Source organism: Phacochoerus africanus, chromosome 5, assembly GCF_016906955.1.
Source record: "Phacochoerus africanus isolate WHEZ1 chromosome 5, ROS_Pafr_v1, whole genome shotgun sequence".
Classification (NCBI taxonomy): Eukaryota; Metazoa; Chordata; class Mammalia; order Artiodactyla; family Suidae; genus Phacochoerus; species Phacochoerus africanus.
Window position 1 is genome coordinate 29,377,827 of NC_062548.1, and position 26,876 is coordinate 29,404,702.

A 26,876-nucleotide genomic window follows, 5' to 3' on the forward strand; every position below is an offset into this window, starting at 1 on the left:
CCTGCCATTTAGCAGCCATCAGAGAGCAGCCACTCCCAAAGATTGCACCCTGAGGAAACTCAGGATGTGAAAACATAGGCTATAAGCCTCAGAGAGTCTCAGTGTCTTATCAAAGGAATGATTTCAGTGAGTCCAGACCTTTGCATCTTCCTGTAAGTAGAAAGGTGCTAAATTCCCCGGACTTGAGCTACCTAGTTTTCTGTTACCAGCAGTACTCTTTTCTTCCTTCCCTTTGAGGCAAAACTGCTCTCTATCCTAGCTCCCCCATCACCTCCTCCTCAGAACAGTTTTCTCAGGGTTAATTGAGATGCTATCTCCTGGGCTTAAATCCTCTGTTTTTTTTCACTGAATGAAACCTAACCTTCAACTTTTTAGGTCCTGCATGTATTTTTTTGGTTGACAATATCTCAAAAATGACCCACACTCTTAAGCAGCCCTGTGCTAGGATAACCCTCAAGTCCTTATTTCCTTAAAAGTAACACCACCTAACCACGTGACTCCACCCACTTCTTTCCACGAGACTCCACCCACTTCTTTCCATGTGACTCCTCCCACTTCTTTCCATGTGACTCCACCCACTTCTTTCCACGAGACTCCACCCACTTCTTCCCATGTGACTCCTCCCACTTTCCTCCATTGCCACCCCCCAGTCTTAGCCAAAGAAGTCTCCCAGTTGGTCCCTTTATTGCCACTGAGCACCTCCCTGCCCCCCCAAATACACAAAATCCACATCCCCTAAAACTGCTAAAGTCACCATTCTCTTGGGATAGAACGTGATGAAAGATAATATGTGAAAAAGAATGTATATATGGATCTCTTTGCTATACAGCAGAAATAGGCACAACATTGTAAATCAAGTCTACTTGAGTTAAAAAAAAGAAAAGAGGAGTTCCTCTTGTGATTCAGTGGATTGAGAACCTAACTAGTATCCATGAGGATGCAGGTTCAATCCCAGGCCTTGCTCCGTGGGTTAAGAATCTGGTGTTGCTGCGAGCTGTGGTGCAGATCACAGATGCGGGTCGACTGGATCCCTAGCCTGGGAACTTTCATATGCCACAGGTGAAAGGCCCCCCCTCCAACCCCTTCCCAAAAAAAAGAAAAAAGAAAAAAAATTAAAAACAAAAAGCCATAGGCCATAAAGGCTTACAGTTCTAACTTGTTTTAACCCCCTAATGGCATCCTATTTGTAGGATAAAATCAGTCTGCTTACCGTGCCTTCAAGGCCCATAAAGATCCGGCCCTAAAGATCCCTTCCCTCTCTCCCTCTGGTTTTCTCGGCTCCAGCCTCACGCTCTACTCCTTGAACAATTCAAGCTCTCTGTCTCCTCACAGCTGTTTCTTCTGCCTTGAATGCACGCCAGATGCCACCCCTCCCCACCCTGATCTTCAGAGCTGGGTTCTTTTCATCCTTCAACTCTCAGCTCAAATGCCACCACCTCCAAGACACCTTCCTAGATACCAGTATCTGAAAGCATCTTATGATTTTGCTGTGCACTGGGATTTTGCCTGCTTTCCCCATGGTGTGTAAACCCCATGAGAGGACACATCTGTTTCCTCCCTCACTGTATTCCCAAAGCCTAGAACTCTGCCTGCACATAGTAGATGCGTATCAGAGGAACAAATGAAATTTCGTACCAGGCAGCACACTCTGAGATACATGGTTTCACAGCCATCTCAAAAGGAAGAGGTGCTGAAAGTATCTCCCCAGACCCAAATTTGATTATTAGTTCTCTTTTTCTTTCTTTTCTTTTCTTTTTTTTTTCTTTTTTTTTTTTTTAAGGGCTGCCCCTGTGGCATAAGGAGGTTCCCAGGCTTGGGGTTGAATCAGAGCTACAGCTGCCAGCCCTAGCCCCAGCCCCAGCCCCATCAGATCCGAGCCACATCGGCAACCTACCCCACAGCTCACAGCAACACTGTTTCATTAACCCACAGAGGGAGGCCAGGGATTGAACCTGCAACCTCATGGTTCCTAGTTGGATTCATTTCTGCTGTGCCACAATGGGAACTCCTGATTACTAGTTTCCTATTACTGCTCTGACAAACGACCACAAATGTATTGCCTCCAAACAACACACCTCTATTCCCTTTCAGCTCTGGAGTTGAGAAAGCAGAATCCCTTTTGCACCTGGTTAAAGTCAACGGGTCATCAGGGTTGGTCCTTCTGAAAGAATCCCTTGACCTGCATCTTGTAGCTTCCGGGGGCTGCCTGGATCCACGGTTCCTTCCTCAAAGAACCCTGACCTTTTGTTTCCATCCTTACTTCTCCTCCTTGCTCTGACTCTAATTGATCCTGCATCTCTCGGGCCGGCCCAGATAACCTCGTTCCAAGATGCTGAACTCGAGCACACTGGCGAAGTCCCTTTGGCCATGTAAGGCAACATTCGCAGGTTCTGGGGACTTAGGACAGAGACATTAGGCCACTCAGACTCACCTGGCTGGTTTGTGACATTCATTCCAGTCAAGGGATAACAGACCTTCTCTTAGGAAAAGAAAGGGCAGAATATCTAAGGGACTGAGGTCTACACAAACCATCTAGGCCTCTCCACAGTCTATCTGTCTTGTAAGGCCAAAAGCTCACTGTGTTTTTTCAGGCCTCCAGAGCCTGCGCCACCCCCACCCCCCTATTCAAAACCTGGCCTGCCCATTCCCAGACCAAGCAGAGAACAGCCTGGGGCCCTGAGACTCACCTGAACCAGTTGCCCCTCAATAGGGGCAGGTGTTAGTATTCAGGACACGATTCGAGGCTCACCTGCTTCGGCCTTAAAGCCATGTGGCTGCCAGTTGAAGGAGGGGGACCACAGGGGCTGTTAGGACCAAATCACATGGAACAGGGCCCCCGACTGGCCACGAGCCAGAGAAGAGGTGTGCCCCTTGAAGGTGGCCTGGGTGCACCTGGGGCCTCAGGAAGCGGAGGCCCAGATTGGCGGGGCAAGCAGTACAGGTGGGGAAGGCACGAGATGAACCACAGTCGGGAGGGCATCAGAGCATTCAGGGAGAGAGAGAGGTCTTTTCTAGAAGCACATTGCCTCCATCCCAGCAGGAGAGAGGATGTGGAAGAGGAGTCCAGAGACTGGTAGATGGAGAAGACTTGCCTTTGGAATGTGTAAGCATGCGATCCTGCTGTATAGCACTGGGAACTATGTCTAGTCCCTTGTGATGGAGAATGTGAGAAAAAGAACATATCTATGTATGTGCGACTGGGTCTCTTTGCTGTACTGTGGAAAATTGACAGAACACTGTAAACCCCTGTAAACCAAGAGAAAGGAAGGGAAGGGGAGGGAAGGGGAGGGAAGGAAAGGAAAGAAAAGAAAAAAGAAAAGAAAAGAAATGAAAAGAAAAGGAAGCCATAATTGTGTTTTCCATGGGAAGGACCAGGGGTGGCAGGTTTAGGCTTGGCTAGTTTCAATCATTCCAGCAGGCTCTGGGACTTGGGATGGTCCCTTGTTGTCTGGTCCGTGGCCTTGTGATTCAGGCAGGGCAGCAGTGGTCCTGAGTGTAAGCCTGGGGGGGAGGGGGAGGGCGCACTCTGGATTGGCTGGTTTGCATACAAACACCTTGCTCTCGGGAATTTGGTATTCCCGGAGATAGCAAGGCTGTTTATCAGGAGGCAGTCCTTGCTTCTCTCGGCATCCGTGAGCCCTTGGTGGGACAGGAACTCCAGTCGGCAAAGTTCCAAGATATAAAAGCATCAAATACAGAAACTAGAATCCTTAACTCACTAAGTGAGGCCAGGGACTGAACCCATGTCCTCATGGATACGAGCGGATTTGTTACCACTGAGCCATGACGGAAACTCCAAGAACTTGTATTTTCTTCTTAATTTATAGAAAAGAGAGAGGAAAGAAGATCTATTTTCATGGGGGGTGGGGAAGGCCAAAAATATAAACAGCCAGTTCAGAAAAGAATCAGTAATAAACAAATGGAAAGATAATAACTTCCCTTTTCATGCCAGAATTGCAAAAGTCAATAAGAATGAGATATTTCCTTTTGACAAAAGTGAAAGTTAATGCTCAAGGTTGATGAGTTTTGTGATGGGATTAGGGCTGCACCCATAGCATATGGAGGTTCCCAGACTAGGGTTTGAATCGGAGCTACCGCTGCCGGCCTACACCACAGCCACAGCAACACAGGATCGGAGCTAGAGACCTCGACCTACACCACAGCTCATGGCAATGCTGGATCCTTAACTCACTGAGTGAGGCCAGGGATCAAACCTGCATCCTTATGGATCCTTGTCGGGCTTGTTAATCGCTGAGCCACAAAGGGAACTCCTAGGAACTCATTTTTGAAGATCTCTCTGAGATGCGAGAAGAGGTATCAAAATTCATAAAACTGTGCCACCTCTCGGACCCTGTACTTTTATTCTTACAAAATTCCCCTGAGGCGGTGAGCAGCCACCCCCACTGGGGACCCCACCATAAGCCAGAGGGAAGGAGGACGTCCTGAGACAGTAAAGGCAGTGGCTCATGGTCATGTTTCCTGCTCGGCCTGAGTTCACACACATCTGATTTTTCCCAACGTGGGATTGCCAGCTACATGGAATGAGATCAGGAGATGCGGGGTCGAACCTCTCCAGGCTCTGTCATTTTCTCCCCTGTGATGGTACATCAGCAAAGCAGCACTGGCAGTGACTTCCATGGATGGCATCATTGCTACGTGCCTTTGCTGGCATCCTCTCCTTTAACCCATCCCTTGAGGAGCTGGGTATTCTCATTTTATAGATGATGAAAATGACCTTGGGAAGGTTAAGAAATGAGCCTACTGGTGCACGATACATGGCTGATCAGGAATCAGACAGACTGACTCCAAAGTCAATCTATTCAACCATGAAGTTCTCCACCTCCCAAGGCACCCCCCTTATTGGAATTCGGATTTCTTTGTTCATAGACTGGGTGTGGACCGCCGATGTCCGAGTTACCATCTGGCTCTGACCTTCACCCATTCTCAGCTCTTTTCCTGCTCCTGTCTGGACCCCAGGGGAGCTGGCCGAGCCCCTGAGATGGAATAGGCTTTGGAAGGGTGTCCTCTCCAAGACATGGAACCCAAGGAGCCCCCAGGTCACACGTCTCAATGGAGACAATGAACACAGCCTGCCTTCACACTCTGGCCTCTGCCCGGGTCCCCAGGTTCAGCGCGTCCCTTTCCAATGACCAGGAAAAAAGCCCAGTCCCCTGGCACTGTTTTCCCAGTTAATATCTAACTAAGGAATCTCTTGATGCCAAAAGGTGCAAAACAGAGGCTTCGTAATTGCGGGCACAAGTGTGAGCCCCAATGCCAATCATTTGGGGTCTCTACCTATGAGGGAAAAGGACAAACCACCACCTCACAGCCCAGAAAAGGAAAACACGATAAACACTATGCCAAAAGGGGAAAATATTCCACCCCCACGAAAACAGTCTCAAGACACAGAACCAGAGAATGACTAAGGAGAGCGTGCCAGCCGGGGGGCAGGTGTGCATAGTATATATAAGAGACACGCCCTTGTGAGCGGATTGATCCTGCCCTTCTGGCTGCAGGTAAGGCCATCCGCAGCTCTCACTTTTCCAGCTCCTTCTTCCCATCTGGTCTTCTGCTGATGCCCACTCTGCTTGAGGGAGGTGGGGAGAGGAAATGAAAGAGACCAGAAACTTGAGTCCGACCTAGATTGAGTCTTTCCTCTGCTGACTCTTGTCTTCATGGGCTTTGGGAAGTCAACCTCCCTCTCTTTGAGCATCTGCTTCCCTAGTAGCCATGACTGCACATTTTTCACTCATTCAGTCAGTATTAGCGATGTGCCGACTACCTACCAGGCACTGGGGATACAGCAGGGAACACGAGCATCGGCTCTGTGCCTGCTTTGCCCGTGTCATCTTCATTCATGCCCGAACAACAATACACAGTCGATTGTTAGCCCGACTGTAGGTGACAACCCATTAGTGGATCATGAGGTCCTTTGTGGATTAGATTCAGAATTTTATTTTAACTGAATACAATAGAATATGTCAGCCAGCCAGGCACAAAGTAATGGTAAAAAGTTGTTTTATGAAACATTTATTTCATGTATGCATGTGTGTACATACGTGCATGCACCTGCGTGTGTGTGTGTGTGTGTGTACAAGCAATTGGGTCATGACATAAAATATTTTCCTTATAGGAGATCATGGTTGCAAAGGCTTAGAAAACACTTTTCTGGGACACAGGTTCTTTGATGACAGGGGACGTCTTCCAAAGGAACCCGGTGCATCACAGCCACTCAATGACTGCAAACAGTGATTGCCATATCATAGAGAGGAAGCCAAGTCTCCGCAAATTGAAACACGCTGCCCAGGAGCTCCCGAGGCAGCTCCACGGGTTAAAAACCTGACATAGTGTCCCTGAGGATGCAGTTTGATCCTTGGGCTTGTTCAGTGGGTTAAGGATCTGCCATTGCCACTAGCTGCGGTGTAGGTCACAGATGCCACTCAGATCCAACACTGCTGTGGCTTTGGCACAGATGGCAGCTCTAGCTCTGATTTGACCCCTAGCCCGGGAATGTCCATATGCTGCCGGTGTGGCTGTAAAAAGGAAAAAAAAAATACACTGCCCAAGGGCACAGGATGAGTTTACCAATGGTAGTGACTGGTACAATAGGAATTTGAATCCTGGTTGAGGGCTTCAGGCCCCACATGTTCAACCACTATGCTACCCTATGTTGCTGCTGTAAAATTGGGGTAATAGTGCTACCCGCCTAGTGTTAATTTGCCAGGTGGGTGAAATAAGGAGCAAGCACTCTGGGAACATTGAAATGCATTATGAGGGTTCATTACCTCCCAGGTTGCTTGTTTCAAGCCACTTCTTTACAATATGTGAGTTGCACGAAGTCAGGGACCCTGTCTGTCACCTTGGTGCATAGGTCCCTGTTTGGCACATATTTAACTACTCAGTAAATGTTTCCTGGATGAATAAATGCATCTGGGCAAGTTGACAGTCTCCCAGCAGGGAAGGAGTTGGCTGCCTCCCATAAGGTGGAGCATCCAGAACAGCTCCCCCAGCCCTGGCCCCATCTTGCCGCTTTCTGTTGCAAATGGGAGATTCAGTTCCAAACATACCGAGGCTGGGGGAGCTGAGGCTGGGAGTTAAGAATGGGCCCACAGGGAGTTCTGTGAGGCTCAGCAGTTAATGACCCCGACTAGGATCCATGAGGATGCAAGTTCGATCCCTGGCCTCGCTCAGTGGGTTAAGGATCTGGCGTTGCCATGAGCTGTGGTGTAGGTCACAGACGCAGCTCAGATCCCACATTGCTGTGGCTGTGGTGTAGGTCAGCAGTGTAGCTCCGATTGGACCCCTCACCTGGGAACTTCCATATGCCTTGGGTGTGGCCCTAAAAAGCAAAAAGAAAGGGAAAAAAAAAGAAAAGAATGGGGCCACAGAGGAGAAAAGCCCATCTCTCCACACTTTTTGAGGTTCATATAAATGACATCCCCGGGACTTGTGCAGTGCACAACCAAGCGCTCCTTCCTCCTGTGAAAGGGAGTTAGATCGTGTGTTTATTCCACTCATCTTTGTTCATAGGACTTCTGGTATCAGGAACAGGGAGGAAACCCCACGAGGCTTGTCCTTGCCTTCGGGGAGGGCTTCCCAGACCAGTCGTAGCTGCGAAGAGCAGAAAGGATGAGGTGGCTTTTCTCTCTGCCCTCGATGTGGATGGTAGTGGTAGTGACTTCTTGGATCATCATGGCTGCAGCTGAGGACACCTCGGAAGCAAGTAAGTGGGGTGTGTGTGTGTGTGTGTGTGTGTGTGTGTGTGTGTGTGTGTAAGGAGCAAGGCCGCCATTTGAAGAGAAGGACTCCAGCCTTCTCCTATGGTGCTTGGGGCTTGCAGAGTCTTTATTCTCAGCTCATTTCTTATACTTTAATATACACAGGACTCATGCGGGAATTTTACTAAAATGCAGATTCTGATTCAGGAGGGCTGGAGTGGGACCCGAGACTCCGCCTTCTAACAAGCTCCCAGATGGCACTGATGCTGTGATCCTTGGGTCACACATTGAGAGGCGAAAGTCTAGAACTTTGCGAAAGCCCCTGGCACTTAACTGGAAGGTCATGAACATGCCCAACCACACAGGTGACAGGAATGCACCCAGGTGGCTCCCCTTTCACGCTTAAGCGACCATGCCCCTTGGTTACACATTGGTTTCAACTCTTCCTCAGAGAAGGGAGCTGGGCGCCTCCCCCAACTCCCAGCGGGAGTACTTTGGGACAGAGAGTCAGGGACTATTGTGTTGTCAGGGTTAAGAGCACACAGTTGGGAGTCCTGCCCCCTGGGTTTGTGTCCTGGCTCTGCTGCCAATGCAGCAAGTGGCTTAATCTTTCTGAACCTCCCATTTCCTCACCTTTAAAATAAGGGTAAATACAGGTGTTCCCGTTGTGGCTCAGTGGAATCTGACTAGCATCCATGAGGACGCAGGTTCCATCCCTGGCTTCGCTCAGTGGGTTAAGGATCTGGTGTTGCCATGAGCTGTGGTGTAGGTCACGGATGCAGCTCGGATCCCGCATTGCTGTCAGCTGTGGTGTAGGCTGCAGGCACGGCTCGGATCTGGCATTGCTGTGGCTGTGGTGTAGGCAGATGCTGCAGCTCCAATTTGACCCCTAGCCTCCTGGGAACCTCCATATGCTGCGGGTGCGGCCCTAAAAATACAAAAAAAAAAAAAAAGAAAAAGAAAAAAGAAAAGAAAAAAGGAAAAAGAAACGAAAATAAGGGTAAATACAAAAGTCATTTCCCAGGGGCCACTGGAGTGACTTCAATGAGATAATGAATGAAAGGGGCCTTATTCTGGTGTCTGAAATATATTAAGTGCCTAATAAATGACAGTTCACTATCGTTACTGCTATTGTTGTCACAGAGGAACCCACAAAGTGTGACTGCCAGGACCAGGCAGAGAGAGGAGACAGGAAAGGAGATCTGAGCAAAAGTCATAGGATGAAAAGAAAAAAATGGTGAGCGGGAGGGGGCATAAGATGTACCAAGGTGGGGAAGGGGTGACATTTGGGTGACAGAGTCACTCACCCAAATCCTACCAAAGTGTCAAGAACTCTGCATTATTCCTCTGGAGGTGGAAAGTGGCTAAATGCAAAGAAGACACAGCTTGAAGGCAAAGCTTAACACAGAAGAATAAGGTGGGTGTTTAGACATCATCAGGGAGCCTGGTTTGCTTTTTTGAAGGCAGTCAGCTAGGGACCAAGTTTTCAAGAATGGGTCCCCTAAGAAACAGGGGAAGAGTCTGGGTCATGATTAGCCCAGGGGCTTGCACTCTGAGTCTGGGCTCTTCTGTCTGCAGGAAGCTGCTCTGAATGTCACAGTAATGCCACTTGCATGGAGGACGGGGCTGCCACGACATGCACCTGCCGCGTGGGCTTCACTGGCGACGGCCTCGAGTGCGTGGACCTGGATGAATGCTCCCTTCCAGGGGCTCACGACTGCTCTGCCAACAGCAGCTGCGTGAACACGCCGGGCTCCTACACGTGCGTCTGTTCTGACGGCTTCCGCCTGAGCCCAGAGCTCGGCTGCATAGACGTGGACGAGTGCGCGGAGCCCGGGCTTAGCCGCTGCCATGCCCTGGCCACCTGCGTCAACGGTGAGGGCAACTACTCATGCGTGTGCCCCGCGGGCTACTGGGGGGACGGGTGGCACTGTGAGTGCTCCCCGGGCTCCTGCGGGCCGGGCCTGGACTGCGTGCCTAACGGTGACGCGCTCATGTGCGCGGATCCGTGCCAGGCGCACGGCATCCTGGATGAGTATTGGCGCAGCGCCGGGTACGGGGCAGGCTATGACTGCGACTCCGACCTGAGTGGCTGGTACCGATTCGTGGGCCAGGGTGGCGTGCGCCTGGCCGACACCTGTGTGCCGGTCCTGCGCTGCAACACGGCCGCGCCCATGTGGCTCAACGGCACGCACCCATCCAGCGACGAGGGCATCGTGGACCGCACAGCCTGCGCGCACTGGAGCGGCCACTGCTGCCTGTGGAACACGCCCGTCCAGGTGAAGGCCTGTGACGGCTACTACGTCTACAACCTGACTGCGCCCCCGGAGTGCCATCTGGCCTACTGCACAGGTGAGCCGGTATCTCCCTCCCTCCCCAGCCCAGGCCCAAGACTGGCGTGCATCCTTGGTGACTGTCTGTCTGTGACCTTGCAGACCCTAGCTCCGTGGAAGGGACGTGTGAGGAGTGCAGTATAGACGAAGATTGCAAGTCGGATAATGGCAAATGGCATTGCCAGTGCAAACAAGACGTCAACATCACTGGTGAGGCCAGTGGGGAGGAGGGAAGGGCTGAGGAGTGTCAGCGACCAGGGAAGGGACCTGATCCTGTTCCTGTGCGTGGCCCTGGGGCTTGTGGGGATGACCCAGGAAAAGCATAGTATCCAATCTGAGTGAGACGTCGGCCCCGTAATACCCCTTAAACCCAGCAAGGCGCTCCGGGGTCCCAGAGTCTCCCCTTAGCTGACCCAAAAGCTTCCAGAACTTGGGGAACCACCTGACCCCCAGCCTTATTTCTGAGGCCCCCACACCACAGTGGGCATGCAGGTGGCTGCCACCTGTGGGCCAAAGTCTACCTGAGCCATCTTCCTGCAGCAGGAGAACAGAGGAGTGGCCACCAGACTGTGATTTCTTGGGCTGGACCCTCCCCTGGACAGCTGCGGACCCTGAGCAGGGCTCCAGCCAGCTCCAAGCCTATTCCCCAAATTCTAGTCATGATTTTCGTCACATCAAGTACCAATCTGACAATTTTGCTTTAAGTACTACCTATGCTGAAATTATTATTATTATTATTATTATTATTATTATTATTATTATTATTATTTGCTGCACTCACAGCTTGTGGAAGTGCCTGCGCCAGGGATCAAACCCACGCCATAGCAGCATCCCGAGTGGCTGCAGTGATAATGCTGGATCCTTAACCCCTGGGCCACAAGAGAGCTCCTTTATTAACCTTTTTCCCCAATCGATTGACTCCTTTTAAGTAAACTTGGAACACTGAAGTTCATGATTGCGTCTATCTGTGGCAAATAGTGCACTAGATAGGAGGTAAGAGTAAAAATGAATACAAAGAAAGTTACTGAGTTTCGGGAGCTGTGTAATACTTTTAATTTTCAAAATCCAGCTGGATGTTGTTAGGTACCACAGATCCTCAGCCAGAGGTCTGCGCTCTAGGGTTTTAAAAGAAAAATTAGGAGTTCCCGTTGTGGATCAGTAGAAATGAATCTGACTAGCATCCATGAGGACGCAAGTTCAATCCCTGGCCTCGCTAGTGGGTTAAGGATCCTGTGTTGCCGTGACCTGTGGTGTTGATGGCAGATGCGGCTTGAACTTTCGTATGTTGTGGGCGCGGCCCCAAGACAAAAAAAAAAAAAAAAGAAAAGAAATATTAGCAAATGTACAGCCTTACACACATTAGCAACCGTTGAGGGCTACGTCCTTGATGTAGGCAAGAAATTGCAATGAACTCATTAGCTAACTTATTAGCTTGTCATTCTGTTTTGTCTTCCTGGGGTTCAGTGTCCTTTAATGCTGGGGATCTGAAAAAAAGAACCAAAAAACCTAAAGATGATACTGTTTTTTGTATACCACCTACTTTTTGGGTAACGTGGGCTTATGGTCGGTCCCATGGATCCACCCAGTGACGCCGGCCATCCCATCTTGTGTCTCTGTCACTCTGAGAGGGGAGCCCACAGCGTGACAAGACCCAGGCCACCTGGAGGTCCCCCAACTGGTGGCCAACCCAACTAGCCGGGGTCCTGGGGGGTGTGCTCGGCCCTGAACTGTGGTCAGAGGCCTCCACTCCTGCCTCTCCTGACCATTCCAGATTTCTCCCTCCTGGAGCACAGGCTGGAATGTGGGGTCAATGACATCAAGATGTCTCTGAGCAAGTGCCAGCTGAAGAACCTGGGCTTCGAGAAGATCTTCATGTACCTGCGTGACAGCCAGTGCTCAGGCTTCGCTGAGAGGGGCAACCGCGACTGGATATCCGTGGTGACCCCGGCCAGGGACGGCCCCTGTGGGACGGTGATGACGGTACGTTCTGGCCAGTGGGGGACAGAGTCGGAGCCCTGCCTGGGTCAAGGCCAGCTCTACCTCTTACTAGTTGTATGAGTTTGGGTGAGTTTGTTTGTTTGTTTTCCTTTGCTTTTTAGGGCTACACGTGCGGCCTATGGAGGTTCCCAGGCCAGGGGTCCCATCGGAGCTATAGCTGCCGGCCTACACCACAGCCACAGTCACGAGGGATCCGAGCCACATCTGCGACCTACACCACAGCTCAAGGCAATGCCGGATTCTTCACCCACTAAGCAAGGCCAGGGATTGAACCCGAGTCCTCATGGATACCAGTTACTACTGAGCCACAGTGGGAACTTCCGGGAGAGTTATTTAACTTGACTGTGCCTCAGTTTCCTCAGCTGCAAAATAGTGATAACAGTACCTAGTTCATAGTATGAAGAGGGTTAAATCAATGTGTGTGCAGTGATGAGGACTGTGGCTGGCTCATAGTAAGTGCTCAATAAATGGGAGCTTCCAATGAAGAAGGTGGTCCATGGTGATAGTTCCCCATTCGACAGAAAGGAAGAGTAGGGCCCAGGCAGGGCAGGGACTACTATAACCCAGTGAGTATTAGCGCTGGGTTCAGAAGCAGGTGTGTTTGTGTCTGGTGGGCCCAGGATGCAGGGTCGGCATCACCAGGGTTTGGAGAACCAGGACCTCAGCTACAGAAGCCTCTTCCAAAAGGACGCAGAGGTAAACGTTTGTGTGAGCAGACCCTGCTTCCTCCCATCTGCCTCGTTCCCCAAAAGCGAAAGAAAGAAGCCAAAAGAGGAATTACCGTTGTGGCTCAGCAGGTGAAGAACCCAACCTAGTGTTCATGAGGTTGCAGGTTCATTCCCTGGCCTCACTTAGCGGGTTAAGGATCCCACTGAGTTAAGTGGGTTAGGTGTTGCTGCAAGCTGTGGCCTAGGTCGCAGATGCGGCTTGGATCCCTTGGTGCCATGGCTGTGAATGTAGGCTCCAGCCGCAGCTCTGGTTTGACCCCTAGCCTGGGAACTTCCAGAGGCTGCAGGTGGGGCTGTAAGAAGAAAATGAGACAAAAGACAAAAACAAACAAAACAAAAAAACAGAGGCAGAAACTATCACTTGTCAAGCATGGCTTTTGAAATTCCACCATTAACGATGGCTCTGTCCATGGCTTCCAGTCTTTTCAGTGTTTGCAGTGTTTGCAAGAGGAAAACTGAGGGCATGAGGAGAGTCCAGGCTTGCTAGGCCCCCTGGACCATGGGCCCCCTGAGCCAGTTACTCAGCGCCTATGAATTTTCAACTCCTCATCAAGAGACAGGGGTCACTGAAGGTCTCATGCAAGAATGCAAGAGGAGCATTTGGCTGGGGGTGCGGTGCCTGGCATAGGACTCGTGCTCATGGAAACAGGGAGAGCAGCTCACAGGGCGCTAGGGAAAACGCCTGTGGCTTTGAATCCTACTCAGATTCTATGCCCCTTTCTCCATCCTCCCCCCCCCAACCTCCCCACCCCAACACAGAGGAATGAAACCCATGCCACCTACAGCAACACTCTCTACCTGGCAGATGAGATCATCATCCGGGACCTCAACATCAAAATCAACTTTGCCTGCTCCTATCCCCTGGACATGAAAGTCAGCCTGAAGACCTCCCTGCAGCCCATGGTCAGGTGCGACCAGAGGGGGTCCCCAGCGTCCCCAGCCAGTCCTGCCCCACCCCTCCTTAGCTACCTGGCCCTCAGCTCCCCTGTCAAGTGCCACCCATAAGAAGCTGGGCGGAGGGGGTGGCTGGGAGGCGAAATCTGGAGCTCACATTCAAATCCCAGCTCCATCACACAGATGGCTTTGGGAAAAGATTAGCCTCACCCTGGGTGTCAGTCTTCTCATATGTGAAATAGGTTTAGCAGTAGTCTACTACTGCCTTTCTTAGAAGCATGAAAGTGCTCTGCAGACGTGAAACCAATGTGAGGGTCTCTGCCTTATGGGTGGGGCAGGTGGTTGGACCAGAGGGAGGAAGGGAGAGGGTCTCGGTTCAGACCTGCTAGGGGATAAAGCAAATCATATCCCATCTTGGGACCTCAGTTTCTTTTTCTCTCTGTAAATAGAGGGAGGTTGAATAAAGGGGGCTTTACAAATGATGCTTCTTGGAGTTTAAGGGTCTTTAAGGAGGGGATTTGGGCGTGTCAGGCAGAGAACATCCACCCACCATTGAGTGCCAGAAAAAGTCTTATTAAAAAATAAATACATAAAAGGATCCTGTTGCTAAATAAACTGGAAAAATCTCTGCATGAATCACAGGCTAGTGATGCTGACGCTGGAAAAAATAATACTTGTATTAATAACAGGCATTTATCGAAGGCTGACCATTTGTCAGACCTTGTGCTAAGTGTCCTACGTGGAACTTATTAAAATCTTAGCGTGTCCTAGGAGGCATAAGTAGTAGTATTATGCCCATTATACAGATGACGAAATTCAAGCTCAGAGAAGGTTTAGTGACTTGTCCAAAGTCGTAGGGGCTCGTGAGTGACAAATCTGGGATTCGAACCCAGGCCATCAGGCATAGAGCCCCTTCTCTACTATGATGTTTCTTTCCTCTGAAGCTCGCCCGTGACCGCACGTTCTCCGGGCCGATCGGACTTGGGGAAGGGCGCTGGGCACGGATGAGGGTTCTTGGCTCACTGGGAGGAAAGTGGTTTCTCATTGTCTGCCTTTGTCTGGAGCATCACGAGGCCCAGCTGGGCCCTGCAGCAATGTGGCCACATCCCAGGCCTGGCAGGTTCCAGGGAGCAACACCTCTGTGTGCAAAGCTTTCTATCTCATCCCCGCCTAACTCTGAGTCTAAACCAATAACTCGGTTCTCACCTCTAAAGTGGACTTCTGGAATTCCCGTGGTGGCTCAGGGGTAATGAACTTGACTAGTATCCGTGAGGATGCAGGTTTGATCCCTGGCTTCACTCATTGGGTTAAGGATCCAGCGTTGCCATGAGCTGTGGTGTAGGTCACAGATGCAGCTCACATCCTGAGTTGCTGTGGCTGTGGCGTAGGCCAGTAGCTGCAGCTCCAATGCGACCTGTAGCCTGGGAACTTCCATAAGATGCATGTGCAGCCCTAAAAAAGACAAATAAATGAATAAATAAGCAAATAAAGTGGACTTCCACTTTACTGAGTGTTTCTCATGCACCCCGATTCCTGGGGCATCCGTCTTTTAAGGTCCTTTGCAGGACCATCCCGTGGAGACGGTCAGTGTGGTGGTTTTTAAAGGTGACTTAAATTAACCCATTAAAAAACCTCTACTCTTCTGCTGTCGTCAGAGCCAGAGCTCTGACTTAGGCCTGTAGGACGCATAACCCATCTTTTTAAACTGTTCTAGATTGAGGCCAAAAAAGGAATCTAGGTGATTCCCTGAGAATGTGTTTGCTACATTGAACATTTTTTCAATTTTATTTTTGATTTTTGGGGATTGACTTGCTGCACATCGAGTCCCTGGGTCAGGGATCAGATCTGAGTCACATTCATGACCTAAGCCGCCGCTGCGGCAATGCTGGATCCCTAACCCACGGTGCATCACACTGTTCCAGAGACACCGCCCACCCCACTAGGCCACAGCGGGAACTCCACTTTGCCGCACTTCTTGAATGCGAGGGCTGGACAAGTTATAAAAATACGGTCTCAGCATCACCTGGGGAGCTTGTCAGAAATACAGAACTGTGAACCCCACCTCAAACATACAGAACCAGAACCTGCAATTCAGCAAGATCCCTTGTGAGCTCTGTGTGCTCATTGCAGTTTGCAAAGCAGTGGATTCCAGTGCTGTTGCTGGAAGAAAAATGCAAAAAACTGCCCGGGGACTGCACAGGAATGCAGACCAGAAAGGGTGGCCCGTCCATGGCTGTTGTCAGTGCTGGTTCTCTCACCAGCCCCTCTCGCCCTGCAGTGCCCTAAACATCAGCGTGGGGGGGACCGGGATGTTCACGGTGCGGATGGCGCTATTCCAGAGCCCCACCTACACGCAGCCCTACCAGGGCTCCTCCGTGACCCTGTCCACCGAGGCCTTTCTCTTCGTGGGGACCATGCTGGATGGGGGCGACTTGTCCCGGTTTGTGCTGCTGATGACCAACTGCTATGCCACGCCCAGCAGCAGTGCCACAGACCCCCTGAAGTACTTCATCATCCAGGACAGGTAAGCCCCGTGGATGGCACTGGGGGCCGGAGGGTCTTTGGACTTGGATGGGTGCAGAGTACGTCTGTCTGTTCATTCACCTCTGGCTGAAATTTAGCATCGCCATTCATTATCATAGAGGCTTCAAACCGTAGAAGTATTAGCAGGACCTGTGAAAACACATACACATCAGTACGTTTTAGTTATCACAGTATTAGGATTTCCAGGGAGTTCCTGTCCTGGCTCAGTGCTTAATCCGACTAGCATTCATGAGGACGCAGGTTTGATCCCTGGCCTTGCTCAGTGGGTGAAGGATCGGACCTTGCCGTGAGCTGTGGTGTAGGTCACAGATTAGGCTCAGATCCTGGGTTGCTGTGACTGTGGTGTAGGCCAGCAGCTACAGCTCCGATTCGACCCCTAGCCTGGGAACCTCCATATACTGCGAGTGCGGCCCTAAAAAGCAAAAAAAAAATTTCTACTAGATCTTATTATTTAATGAATTATCAATCACATGTACTTGTAGGAGTTCCCGCTGTGGCACAGTGGCTTAAGAACTTGACTATAGCAGCTTGGGTAACTGTGGAGGCACAGGTTCGATTCCTGGCCCGGCGCAGGGGGTTAGAGTATTCAGTGTTGCCATAGCTGTTGTGTAGGTCACAGCTGCAGCTCCGATTCAGCCCCTGGCCAAGGAACTTCTGTATGCTGTGGGTATAGTTGTGAAAAAACAATACAAAACATATACTTGTAAATATAAGTGTTTACATCATAGATACACAAACATATAATACCTATATCAAATGTTTGACTATTTCGAGGACTGTTGCATTTAATTGGTTTTCTTTTATAATCTAATGCAATTTATTTTATACATTTGAAACATTTTTTTTTTGTCTTTTTTGTTGTTGTTGTTGTTGCTATTTCTTGGGCCGCTCCCGTGGCATATGGAGGTTCCCAGGCTAGGGGTTGAATCGGAGTTGTAGCCACCGGCCTACGCCAGAGCCACAGCAACGCGGGATCCGAGCCGTGTCTGCAACCTACACCACAGCTCACGGCAACGCCGGATCGTCAGCCCACTGAGCAAGGGCAGGGACCGAACCCGCAACCTCATGGTTCCTAGTCGGATTCGTTAACCACTGCGCCACGACGGGAACTCCCCATTTATTTTATTTTATTTTATTTTTTTGTCTTCTTTTTGCTATTTCTTGGGCTGCTCCCGCGGCATATGGAGGTTCCCAGGCTAGGGGTCCAATAGGAGCTGTAGCCACCGACCTACGCCAGAGCCACAGCAACACGGGATCCGAGCCGCGTCTGCAACCTACACCACAGCTCACGGCAATGCCGGATCGTTAACTCACTGAGCAAGGGCAGGAACCGAACCCGCAACCTCATGGTTCCTAGTTGGATTCGTTAACCACTGCACCACGACGGGAACTCCTGAAACATCATTTTTGAGGCGGGCTGCATGGGCTTCACCAGGTGGCAGAGGGGGTCCAGAACTCAGAAGAGGATGCAAAACCCGGGGCCCAGGGCGGAGCAGGCTGGCCCTGCGTTGGGAGGAGCAGGGTGGAGGCCCGGTTAGCCAAGGGCCGGTAGAAAGACAGGGTACGCAGATGGGCTGCTCCTGACTCAGGCTCATTGGAGAACCAGGAGCCGCACTGTCAGAAAGTCATTCACATTTTCATTCATACATGGAAAAGGTATTTTTGGAAGCTGCCTAGGTACCAGGCAGTGTGGACAAGGCCATGAAGAGAAGGGACAAAAGTCTCTGCCCTCCTGAAGCTCCTTTTCTGAGCCGGGAGGCCAATAATTCCACAAAAGTGAAATTGATCACATATTAATGATGAAGGGGCTCTAGGAAAACACTGAGGCAGGGAGAGGAGAGGGACCTTTGCGGCTCTAGTGGTGCAATTGGAGAAAGCAGCCCTGGGGGACATGGACCTCCCCCTGTTTCCATTCTCTTAAAATCTGCCTAGTTACAGCCCGGAGAAAATCGCCATTGGACACTCACACCTGTCATTCACACACCTCTGCTCTGCTAACTTCCTTTCGCAACAACACCAACACCACCACCACGGAGAGGGAGAGACGAAGTCTGTGTGGGGCCTTTTACCGTCCACAGTGTCTGAGTAAAATTTAATAGCACCGTTTCACTTTGTATTTATTCGTGTGGTCCTGTTTTCTAAGAGGGACGCTCATACTGGTTTGCTATTTGTGGTCATGATGGTCTAAAAACATAGATGCCTTTTAGGAAAAACAGGTGTATATTTAAAGACAACTAGTAAGGAAAGAGCAGTATGGATATTGAGAAACAGGACAACAATCAGGCAGGTGGTTTCTAGATAAAACCAAGAAGAAGTGGTTGGGGACCTCAGGGAGACTGGGGTTCACATCCTGGTTTTGCTGTTCTTAGTTGGAGACACACGTCAGCTCCTCTTTCTGGATATTCATGTTCTTATATGAGCAGCATTTTCTTTTCTTAAGCTTTATTGTCTGAGTATAAAGGTTGAGCATGTACGGCTTGGAAAGTTTTGAAAAAGAAGCATGGGGAGTTCCCTGGTTGCTTAGTGGGTTAAGGGTCCAGCATTGTCACTACTGTGGCTCGGGTCCCTACTGTGGCATGGATTCAACCCCTGGCCCAGGAACTCCCACATACCACAGATGTGGCAAAAAAAAAAAAAAAAAAGGATCAGCAGCATAAAGAAGTACTGTCTCTAGCCCTATGTTCTGTCGCAGCGTGGGTTGAGGGCTGCCAGTGTGTGACAGGGCATGTGACGAGGAGACAGGCTGGAAGCGACAATTGGGTGCCCTGCTTGGGTTGAGGATGTGAAGCTCCCAAGGGCAGTGCTGGATGCCACACTCTCTGCCTTTCGTGCTGGGGTGGGGGGTTCCCTTGACCTCAGAGCTTTTCTTTGGCCCTTTTGGAGTCAGCTGTGAATTATAGGGGAGACAGAGCAGTGCAAACATCCCCCCGCCCCCGAAGAAGTTCCCTTCTCGGTTCTTCTGTGCCATCAGCCTTCAGCCCCTTGTCTAAATCCATTCTGAGCAGAGAGCGTGAAATAGCAGAGAGGGCTCCCGATGTGCCTGCCTGGAGCACCCCTGTATCCTCATCCAACTCAGCACCCATGTGGGTCTCTGAACGTGCAGCTCTGAGTTTCTCTCCGTGTGTTCGGGAGCATCGTGTGTGCCCGCAGATGTGCCCACAAGCTCCAGTTTGGCCAGTGGCCCTCAGGGCTCAGACAGCTGCATCCTTAGAATTAACACCTTAACCCCGGGCACTGGTAGACAACCCTTAAACAGTAGGGAATGCTTCCTGAAGGCCATTCCCGGGGAAATCGAGAAGTGCTGACTTGAAGATCGTTTCAGCCCTGTCCTGCTGGCATTTTTTACTTCATTGTCCTACATCGGTGGCAGCTACTCTACGTCCCATGCTTGTACTAAGCACTTTGAAAATGTAACGCATGTCATCTGCACAACCTTACAGCCCGTATCTTAGGATGTGGACGCCAATTCTTCCTCCTGGGACATAGATAGGGAAACCGAGGCACAGAGAGGGGAAGTACATTGCCCACGGTCACACAGCTCGTAGGTGGTGGGGTGATATTCGAAACTGCAAAGTCTGGCCCCAGCGCGCCCGCTTCACCAACCACGTTGTATGACGTAACCTTCCCAGATGTCCACGCTCCCAGGACCCAACCATCCAGGTGGAGGAGAATGGAGAGTCCCCTCAGGGCCGGTTTTCCGTCCAGATGTTCCGTTTTGCTGGCAACTACGACCTGGTCTACCTGCACTGTGAAGTCTATCTCTGTGACAGCGTGAATGAGAAATGCAAGCCTGTGAGTTCCCTCCCGCCCCTACTCGACCAGCTTGTCCCCCCCCCACCATCCCGCCCCCCCCCCACCTCCCAAGATATTTGGCCACAAGGTTGCAAGAAAACAAAAGTTTCTGTTCCCTTTCTTTTGTTTCTCTTTTAGTCCCAGGTTGGAGCTGGAGGATGAGGCTGGCCTGGCCCCACAGGGGACCGAGGCTCTGAGGAGGTCACGTGGGGGCAGGGCAGGCAGCAGGCTGGCTTATCTGCAGGGCTTGTGTGTTCTGATAGCAGAAACTGTCAATTTCAAGCACTGCCTGTGATTTATATGTGTTAACTTTTTGATACATCCCAGCAGCTCCTTAAGGGAGGCACTGGAGCTTCCCCCTTTTCTACAGGGGGAGAGAGTCTCAGAGATCATCAGTGATTTTCCCAAGATTTAACAAGTGTTGGAGCTGGGCCATGAACCCAGGGGTACAGATCTCCTAGCCACCCCGATTTCTGCCCAGCCTGAGGGACTTGCTCCTGTGAAAGGCACAGCCCACTCCCGGTAGCAGGACTGTGTTCAGTCTCTCTCATGGAAAGATTTCTTAGACACGCTCTCTGCAGACCTGAAACTGAAACACCGGTAACTTGAACCGAGCCTAAACCCAGATTGGGACTTGAACCCATGATTTTTTATTTATTTATTTTTTGGCTTTTTAGGGCCACACTTGCAGCATATGGAAGTTCCCAGGCTAGGGGTCCAATCGGAGCTACAGCTGCTGGCCTACATCACAGCTATAGCAACGCAGAACCTGAGCCATATCTGCGACCTACACCACAGCTCCCGGCAGTGCTGGATCCTTTAACCCACTGATTGGGGTCGGGGATTGAACCCTTGTCCTCATGAATACTAATTGGAATAGTTTCTGCTGACCCACCACAGGAACTCCCAAGTTCTTTATTTAAAAAAAAAAAAATTTTTTTAGGGCCACACCTGTGGCACATGGAAGTTCCCAGACTAGGGGTCGAACTGGAGCTGTAGCTACTGGCTTACGCCACAGCTACAGCAACTCGGAATCCCAGCTGTGTCCGCGACCTACACTGCAGCTCACAGCCACACCAGATCCTCGACCCACTGAGCGAGGCCAGGGATCAAACCCGCATCCTCATGGATACTAGTCAGATTCGTTTCTGCTGTGCCATAACGGGAACTCCGAACCCATGGTTTTTTAAATTAGAATCCCTCACCTGGTGTCTGGCCTCATCGAGGCTCAGGTTCTTTGTGTCTCAGCACAGAAGGGATTCATCCAGAGACAAAGTGATGGGCAAGAAATAGATTTATTGGAGTTCCCGTCGTGGCTCAGTGGTTAACTAATCCGACGAAGAACCATGAGGTTGCGGGTTCCATCCCTGGCCTTGCTGAGTGGGTTAAAGATCCTGTGTTGCTGTGAGCTGTGGTGTAGGTCGCAGACTCGGCTTGGATCCCGAATTGCTGTGGCCCTGGCATAGGCCAGTGGCTACAGCTCCGATTCGACCCCTGGCCTGCGAATCTACACAGGCAAAAAGAAGGCAAAAAGACCAAAAAAAAAAAAAAAGAAATAGATTTATTAAGATAGGACCCTTGTGAGGGATACAACCGGGCAGGCAAGGAAGCTCTGCCCCTGGACGAGGTGGGCTACAGGTTTCTCATCCAAGGAAAGTGGGGGGCAGGACAAAGACCCCCTTTTTCCTCCATCTTCAAGGAGACCTCAGGTTTCCATCATGAGCTCCCCTTTCATATGTGATGAGAGAGTATCTGACCCTATGAAGTCAAATCGGGACTGTTCTGCTGCTTATTCACATCAGCCAAAGGGTGTAACCTAGGCTATTCTATGTTGAATCATCCCAGGTTTCCATATAACGAGGGTCTCCTACTTTGGAAGGTCCCCTTGTCCTTAAACTCCTGCCCTGGGTCCTAAGGCTCCTTGTCTTGCTGCCCTGGAACAGAGGCCTCATTTTATCTTTCACTGATGCCCTGAGGCCTATCTCATGGTCATAGGTTTTACAGTTCGGCCAGCCTGCTTCCCCACTTGGAGAGTTTTCTTGCGTGATCATTCTCTGACACTGGTCTCGCAATGTTCCCACATTTCCCTCTCTGTCTGTGGTCCCCTCCTGGGACATCTACCATCTCCCGGTGTAACTCTCCTACTCCTTCCCCATCAGACCTGCTCCGGGACCAGATTCCGCAGTGGGGGCGCCATAGACCAAAGCCGTGTCCTGAACTTGGGTCCCATCACACGGAAAGGTAAGAGGGCTCCTCTCTCCCCCATGCTCCTGGCCAGGCAGGTTCTCTAGAGAGGAGGAGGGGTGACAGGACCTGGCCCTCGGGATGTCAGTGGGGTGCGGGAGGCCTGGAGCAAGTCAGGTCTGCATGGCCAAGGAGATGCCAGGATGCCCGCCTCTTGCCAGCTCTCATTCATTCGTTCAGTGCACACCTGCATGCTCAGGCCTGCCGGGTGCCAGGCCTGTGCCAGCAGTGAGGGGCTCCTGATGAGCAACAAGAGGTACAAGCCTGGCCTGGGCCGCTTATGGGCCAGGAATCATTCCAACAACGATGTCATCTCTGCAGCTGTGATAAGCACAATCGCAAACATGTCTAAGGGAGTGCCCATTGTGGCTCAGCGGGTGATGAACCTGACTAGTACCCATGAGGATACGGGGTCGATCCCTGGCCGCGCTCAGTGGGTTAAGGATCTGGCATGGCTGTGGCTGTGGTGTAGGCCGACAGCTGCAGCTTTGATTCAGTGCCTAGCCTGGGAACTTCCATGTGCCGCAGGTACGGCCCTAAAAAGCAAACAATAATTAAATTAAATTAAATTAAATTAAATTAAATTAAATTAAATTAAATTAAATGTCTGAGGAACTTTGGGATCTTAGAGCAGGGGAACCAGACCCAACCTGGAGGATTGGGGCAGAATGGAGCTGAGATCTGGAAACTGAAATGGAATTCACTAAGAGGGATCAGAGAAGCAGGGAAGAGGGAGGAATCCTAGTCAGAGGGTAGAGCATGAGCAAAGGGCCTGTGGTAGGAGGGAGCCCAGCCTGCTTGAGGAACCGTGTGAAGGCCGAGCAGGCTGCAAGGAGGAGGTGGGTGTGGGCAAGCTGATGTGGAGGATGGGGGGGACAGACTATGTGAAGCCTCAGGGTTCTCCTTTTTCTTTTCTTTTCTTTCTTTCTTTCTTTTTTTTTAAGGGCTGCACCAGCAGCATGTGGAGGTTCCCAGGCTAGGGGTCGAAATGGAGCTATAGCTGCAAGCCTACATCACAGCCACAGCAATCCCAGATCTGAGCCATGTCTGCGACCTACACCACAGCTCACGGCAATGTCGGATCCTTGACCCACTGCTGGAGGCCAGGGATCGAACCTACATCCTCATGGATAATAGTCAGATTCGTTTCTGCTGAGCCATGATAGGAAAGCCGTTTTTCTTCTTTGTAACTGAAATAGCATTGACACATATAATTGCTAAGGTTTGGGGCCTTTCTCCTGAAAGTAGCTGGCAGCCCCTAAAGAGTTCAGAGCGGGAGCGACATAATCAGATCGGGGGTTCAAAAGCTGACTGTCGGGGAGAGCAGAGGGAAGGGGCTTCTCCCAGGCTTCCCTGGGTACCCATCCTTCCGTTTCCTCCCCCAGGGGGCCAGGCTGCAGTCTCGAGGGCCGCTTCCAGCAGCTTGGGTAAGTTCAGGTCCTGCTCAGGGACCCGCAGCACAACCTTTATCTGGGGCTTTTATCTGTGGGCCTGGGTGTGCTGGAGGGCCTGGCCTGCTGGGCCTGAGTTCTGCAGGTGATTGCATTTGTGGAAAGTCTTGAATCTGGGGCTGCATGTGTGCTGTCCAACCACAGTGTACACGTACACACGGACGCAGGCACCTGCAGACAGATGCACAAGAATGTACATCACCCAGACGTGTCTGTACACATACACACACACACACACACACACACACACACGAAGCCACACGCATCCATTCACGTTTGCACACCAAGATGCATGCACATCTGCATATACAGACACACACGCTCTGGGTACACACCTGTACACAATGGACCAGCGTGCACTTTAGATCTGCACCTTGGGCACTTCCTGAAGCTTCATGGATCGTCTCGAACACCTTTTTCAGGATTCATTCAACAGGTGACAAATGTACGTTGAGAGCTGCTATGTGCCAAGCACGATGCTTAGTGCCAGGAGGAACACAGCAGACAAACAAAAACCCCTGTTTTTCTGTTTCCCTGACCACAAAGGTCAGGGACCAGCGGCATTTTCATGGCCCTTGATTTTTATGGCCACTGGATTGTCTGCCCATCTGGATGAAAGGTGAATCCATGTAACTGTTGCGCTGCTTGGCTCCTGGCACCTAGATCCAGGGGCATTGTTTGGTCAGCCTAGTGTTTGACCTGAGCTGGTTCATCCAGCATCGGTGAGCTCAGGGTTGGGGAGTCAAGGTGTCCTCAAGAGGCTTGCCCTTTGTGAATCTCCCCACAAGGTCACCAAAGCCGAGTCTATCAGTCACTGCACAAGAGTGTCCTTTTGAGGTGGTGGGGGCGGCTGGAGGCGGCGGCGGGAGCGGAGGTGGAGAGCAGACCCTGTGCCCCAGTGCCTGAGGAGAGGCTGCCTTTTTCAGACTGGCCCAGGGGAGGGCACCTCTTTCTCTTTTCCACCCAAGATGGGCAGGTTTTTCTAGTGGGTTTTCAGGGCAGATAAAGAGCAAGCTTCCTTTTTCTAACCGGTCAACTGATCAGCGCAGAGAATGTGTCCTTTCCTAACTGGTCCATCCAGAGAAGGGATCTTAAGTGAGTTTTGCCCAGAGGCACCTCAGTGCTCACAGCAGCCCTGTCATCACTTTACTTTCAGGACTCCTGAAGGTCTGGCTGCCTCTGCTTCTGTCGGCCACCTTGACCCTGATGTCGCAGTGATCGGCAGCCCGAAATGCTGTGCTCTCTGGCTCCCGGCTCACTTCCCACTGACTATCGAGGCGATGCCGTCTAGCCACAGGAAGGGGAGTGCACGTTTCAGTTGCTCTGCTCCTATTTTCTCCCCTTTAATCCTCATTATATATATATAAAAAAATCCTGTGCCTTTAAATGCTGCCGTCTCTCAAAATGGAACTTGGATGGGTCTGCATATGAAGCCCCTATCTCATTAAAGCGTGTTGCAAAAATAATGATTTTATTTATTTATTTATTTATTTAGTCTTTTTGCCTTTTCTAGGGCTGCTTCCACGGCATATGGAGGTTCCCGGGCTAGGGGTCCAATCGGAGCTGTAGCCGCCGGCCTACGCCACAGCCACAGCAACTCGGGATCCGAGCCGCATCTGCAACCTACACCACAGCTCATGGCAATGCTAGATCCTTAACCCACTGAGTGAGGCCAGGGATCAAACCCACAACCTCATGGTTCCTAGTCGGATTCATTAACCACTGAGCCACGACAGGAACTCCAAAAACAATAATTTTAAAAAGCTCTTTCTGCGAGTTTTTCATTCCCTCAACAGGTATTTATTGGGCACCTGCTCTAGGCAGGCACTGTCCTTGGTGCTCAGGATCCGATGGGGAGAAAAGCTAGACTCTGTCCTTGTCCTCATGGGGTTCACCATCTGGTCAGAGAATGGGTTCAGCTCTGGTTCTGTGACTTTAAATAAAATACATAATGTCTCTGAGTTTCATCCGTCCATCCATTCAGTCAATCCGTCAGGAAATTTTTTTGGAGCAGCTCCCAGGCACTGGGCTAGCTGCTGGGGATACAGTAGTGAGCAATTCCTGCCCCTCCTGGAACTTAAGGTCTGGCAGGAGAAAAAGAACATGAACAGGTAATTATAAGTGTGTCAGGGGTTGCAGGAATGGAGGCTGTAGCAGGGGCCTTCTGCTTCTATATGATGAAGATCATAACGATACCCTTACAGGGTTCATTTCGTTTTTCAGAAACATTTATTTGAGCACCCAGTATGTGCCAGGCACTGTGCTAGGTGCTGGAAAAGACCTATAAGAATCTTAAGACCTATAAGAATAAGACAGACAGGAATTCCCTTCGTGGCACAGTGGCTAACGAATCCAACTAGGAACCGTGAGGTTGCAGGTTCGATCCCTGGCCTCAATCAGTGGGTTAAGGATCCAGTGTTGCCGTGAGCTGTGGTGTAGGTTGCAGACATGGCTTGGATCCTGCATTGCTGTGGCTCTGGTGTAGGCCAGCAGCTACAGCTCCGATTCGACCCCTAGCCTGGGAACCTCCATATGCCATGGGAGCGGCCCAAGAAATGGCAAAAAAAAAAAAAAAAAAAAAAAAGAACAAGACAGACATAGCCTTGTCCTCAGGAGTCTTAAAATCCTTAGAGGTGACCTATCTGGCCCATCCTAGGCACTGCTCCATCCTTTGCCCTTCTCCCTGCCAATGCAGAAGGGGTAGACCTGTTTCTAGGGACTTGGTAGCAGAAGCAGAAATCACATCATTGCCCCCATTGAACGGGGATACTTTGCAAGGAGTGGGTCTCCAGGAGGCTCTTTGGGGGCACAACCAGAGGCTGCTGGCCCCCTGGTACCCAGATATCCCTAAGGTCTCTGACTGCTTCATCACATGGACAGAGGAAGCTGATGCCAATGGGAAATGTCCACCCTGATGCCAGCTGCTCCTTGGACCCCAGATGTGGCTTTCCAGAAGAAACCATGGCCCTGCCCCACTAATCCCAGGGAAAACCACACGTGTGTATTAGCAAACAGGGGGCTGTGGGGACAGCGTATCTTGAGTTAAGGAACCTTTTATCACAGGCAGACACGCACCGAATCCCCGTGCCTGCTGCCTTTATGTAAGAATTTTTCGTGGAAGGATGTCCCTGATTATTGGCCCTGGGTGGACATGTGTACTTTGACTCAAGTACA

The 26,876-nt window shown here is 50.8% G+C and overlaps 1 protein-coding gene across 1 annotated transcript; it reads left to right on the forward strand.

Annotated features, from left to right (window-relative positions):
* Window positions 1–5,433: 5,433 nt before the first annotated feature.
* Window positions 5,434–25,168, forward strand: UMOD (uromodulin). The gene is made up of 11 exons (XM_047780375.1): window positions 5,434–5,516; window positions 7,531–7,723; window positions 9,297–10,070; window positions 10,154–10,261; window positions 11,823–12,031; window positions 13,537–13,685; window positions 15,950–16,195; window positions 19,845–20,007; window positions 22,167–22,248; window positions 23,637–23,678; window positions 24,859–25,168. Exons 2-11 carry the CDS (start codon window positions 7,630–7,632, stop codon window positions 24,918–24,920), a joined length of 1,929 nt encoding a protein of 642 aa, XP_047636331.1. The 5' UTR covers window positions 5,434–5,516; window positions 7,531–7,629; the 3' UTR covers window positions 24,921–25,168.
* Window positions 25,169–26,876: the final 1,708 nt, after the last annotated feature.